Source organism: Aquarana catesbeiana, linkage group LG06 (genome assembly GCF_042186555.1).
Source record: "Aquarana catesbeiana isolate 2022-GZ linkage group LG06, ASM4218655v1, whole genome shotgun sequence".
NCBI lineage: Eukaryota > Metazoa > Chordata > Amphibia > Anura > Ranidae > Aquarana > Aquarana catesbeiana.
Window position 1 is genome coordinate 21,351,282 of NC_133329.1, and position 4,255 is coordinate 21,355,536.

At 38.7% G+C, this 4,255-nt stretch overlaps 1 protein-coding gene across 1 annotated transcript; it reads right to left on the minus strand.

Annotated features, from left to right (window-relative positions):
- Positions 1 to 1,792: 1,792 nt before the first annotated feature.
- On the minus strand, positions 1,793 to 2,725 carry LOC141147883 (taste receptor type 2 member 40-like). Its single transcript, XM_073635046.1, has one exon. The coding sequence runs from the start codon at positions 2,723 to 2,725 to the stop codon at positions 1,793 to 1,795; it is 933 nt and encodes a 310-aa protein (XP_073491147.1).
- Positions 2,726 to 4,255: the final 1,530 nt, after the last annotated feature.

A 4,255-nucleotide genomic window follows, 5' to 3' on the forward strand; every position in this document is an offset into this window, starting at 1 on the left:
TTTCAAATTTTCAGGCTTCCGAAATTTCGAATACTGTATCTAAATGAATGGAACATACTGAATTAGAATTTTTCCGAAATTACAAATTTATTCCAAATAACGAATTTTGATTGCAACAAATGACCTGAAAAATGAAAAAAAACCAAACAAATTAAACGAAAACGAACACATTTTTCAACAGTGCACATATCTACAGTCCACTGTACCAATCTGTACACCCCTGTGAAGGGCCATTTTCACCGGCATGGAATGCACATGTGTTTCATGCATCTGTATGCCGGCAGTCCCATTTATGTCTATTGGGACACAGTGACTATATGGATGCACTGGCCGGGAAGGGATTTACTAAAGCTGGAGCATGCAAAATCTGGTGCTCTACATAGAAACCAATCAGCTTTAAGGTGTTCTTGTTGAAGCTTAATTGAACAAGCTGAAGTTAAAAGATGATCGGTTACCATGCCCAGCTGTACAAGATTCTGTGTGCTCCAGTTTTAGAGAATAATATCCACCACTGTTTGCATCCAGGGCCATGCATCCACACATCTATCAAACTGCGACCAGCAGCTGTGGCCATGCAGCCAATAGACATGAATGAGACTTCTGACATGCAGAAGCATGGAGCACCTGTGCATCCCAAGCAGGTGAAGATGGCTCTTCATAGGGGTGTACAAATCGGTACACCCCTGTGAATGAGACCTAAAACTCTGACATTTGGCCTGGGGCATGTATACATTAACAGGAAGTTCAGACAAGGGGTTGAATAGGCTTTTACAAGGGACATTACATTTTGGATGGGATTTTTTCCTCGGAGCTCGGTGGTGTAATGTGCTGCAATTTCACTTTGCCAATACCCAATCACGTGCAAGGAAAATAAAGCTAAAAACTGTGTTTTTTCTTGCACATGGATTGGATGAAGTCAGCAGAACAGACCTCATTCACTAAACTCTGGGGAAAATACCCATGCAAAATGTAATTTCCCTTGCAAAATGAACAGCCTTTTTGCCTTTAGTAAGTCAACCCCTGAAGATTCTACAAGACCATTACAGGACAGGGAGAGAAAACATAGTTACATAGTTACATAGTAGATGAGGTCGAAAAAAGACACAAGTCCATCAAGTCCAACCTATGTGTGTGATTATGTGTCAGTATTACATTGTATATCCCTGTATGTTGTGGTCGTTCAGGTGCTTATCTAATAGTTTCTTGAAACTATCGATGCCCCCCGCTGAGACCACTGCCTGTGGAAGGGAATTCCACATCCTTGCCATAAAGAACCCTTTACTGTACGTAGTTTAAGGTTAAACCTCTTTTCTTCTAATTGTAATGAGTGGCCACGAGTCTTGTTAAACTCCCATCTGCAAAAAAGTTTTCTCCCTATTGTGGGGTCACCAGTACAGTATTTGTATATTGAAATCATATCCCCTCTCAAGCGTCTCTTCTCCAGAGAGAATAAGTTCAGAGCTCGCAACCTTTCCTCATAACTAATGTCCTCCAGACCCTTTATTAGCTTTGTTGCCCTTCTTTGTATTCGCTCCATTTCCAGTACATCCTTCCTGAGGACTGGTGTCCAGAACTGGACAGCATACTCTAGGTGTGGGAACATGAACATTAAAAGAAAATAATTCAATCCTGTTTTATTTACAGTTCTCTGAAATACTAAACATTTTTGTAAGAGTTTCTACTTTAATAATTATTTTTAATCAGGTGAAAATGCACACGTAATTACCAACCTTACCATACATAATCTAAATTGATTATCAAATATTTAAAAATGTTGGTTTGAACTGCCTTGTTAATGTTTCTTTTTGCAGTTCATCAAGTCTGACCAAACCTGCCTCAACTTGGAGTTCCCTGTGATAAGTATGATGGATTGGAGGTTAGGAAAAACCAAAATGAGCACATAACAAATCCAGTACATTGGGCTGTCCATTGGAAGGAACCCTAGAGCTATCTCCACCACATAGAAAATTAAATAAATCAAAAGAAGAGATGACATTGTTCTGGCAGCCGCTCGATGGACCTTCAGGCTTGCTCCACGAGAATCCTCCATGTTTTGCTTCATGTGTTGGGCATGCAAAGTGAGCGAAGCAATGATGCGACCTGTGGTGGCCGTGACTATCAAAAATGGTACAAAACAGTTCACTATTAATGAAAAAAAGATGTAAGAGTCATTAATTTTATATCCAATAACCTTTAACGTTTGGTTGGCCCCAAGATCTAAAGATGTGAAATTTGATGAAAACACCTTCGTAGTTGTCCAAATAAAAGGAAGAGAGCTAAAGAAGGATATAACCTGAGATGAGAAAATCAGCCAAGGGACCAAGGATTCAACCTTCACCTTCATCCACCCGAAGCAGCCACCTTTAAAAGTAATTAGCTTCAAGAAAAAAAACAAGCACAGCCAGGAAGACAGCCAGGAACTGGAAAAGATGGTATACATCATCACACCATACAAGGTATAAAAAACATAATCCAGAAACACGAGCCCTGTAAAATATATGTAGAATACAACACTGGCAGCATTCCCAAACACAAAGCAAGCGTTCGAAAGGGCGAGAGAAACCACCAGCCGATCACTGGAGTTCAGGATTTGACCTTTTACCCAGTCTCTGAGGTTGACTAGTATAATGAAGGCATTGGTGAAAGTTCCTATAATGATCTCGACCACAAAGATGGCAAAAAATATGTCAGCATAAGATGGGATGACAATATTATCCAAACCCATTTCTGTCAGACTTGAAAGTCAGCAATCAATCCACTTATAGAAATTTTTGTTTGATGGCGAGAAGTCCTATTCATTCATAATCAGAAAATGTGACCTCTTCTAATCCTAGGGCATCCTTCAGGTAAATAGACCAAGACTCAATAGGTGTGGAGTAATTTATAGATGATTCTGTTCCACCTGAAGCAACCCGATGACATCAATGGGGGGGGGATTATGGGATTATTCTTCGCAGGTTAAAATTGATGCAAATGTCCTCCGTCAGCTAAATCTGTATTTACACTGAACATGTTTTAGGCTTTTCAAAGTAAATCTTCCGAGGCTGAAGTGGATAAACAAAAATCTATTAAACGTGTATCTAAACCCAAACGCATAAAAGCCAAATGTATTGTTGTGCATGTTATAGGTCCTGCCTTTCAATTAAGTCAATCAGCTCAAATCAGCTCAATCAGCAAAAAGTAAATCAGGCATAAAACTGCTGTAGCTTCATGTTGTACAGATTCATTTCTATAACATGCTGAATTTAGTGCTTATAACAGGAGTTAAATAATGAAAAAGAACAAGAAAAAGAAAAAGAAGCAAAGAAAAAAAAATCTATACTCACATCCCTGCTCCTTCCTGCTGCAGCATTGATCTCATGATCCTTGATCTGATGCTTTAGCTGTCCCCCACCAGCTTTAAGCCTAAAAACTGAGCAATCACAAGAACGTTAATTGCTCAGTTCTCAGGTCTGCTCTGAGCAGAGGGCAGCTCTCACTGGAGTGCCAGGCTGGGGAGGGGTGGGAGGAGAGATCACCGTACTAACACAAGCGTTGCTAATGCTGCGATCTCCCCCCACTCTGCCTTTGTGTTCTGATAGGAGGACTAACAAGATATTTGGGGGGGCACACCCTAAAAGATGCATTAACCACTTAAATACAGGGCATTTATACACCCTTCCTTCCCAGACCAATGTTTAGCTTTCAGTGTTCTCACACTTTGAATGCCAATTACTCAGTCATGCAACACTGTACCCAAACAAAATTTGTATCATTGTTTTCATACAAATAGAGCTTTCTTTTGGTGGTATTTAGTCACCACTAGGTTTTTTATTTTTTGCGACATAAGTAAAGAAAAGAGTGAAAATTTTGAAAAAAAAACACTTTTTTTTTTTAGTTTCCATGATAAAATTTAGCAAATAAGTCATTTTTGTTCATAAATTTGGGCCAAAATTTATAATGCTATATCTCTTTGGTAAAAAATAACCCAAATTAGTGGATATTATTTATTCTCTTTGAAAGTTATAGAGTCTACAAGCTATGGTGCAAATCATTGAAAATTTATTGAAGTTCTGAAATATCAGAAAAGTACAAATACCCCCCAAAATTACCCCTTTTTGAAAAGTAGACAGTCCAAGGTATTTAGTAAGAGGCATGGTGGGTTTTTTGAAGTTGTAATTTTTTCCCACAATTCTTGGGAAAATAAAGATTTCTTTTTTTTTTTTCACAAAATTGTCAAAATAACGAGTTATTTCTCACACACAGCATATGCATA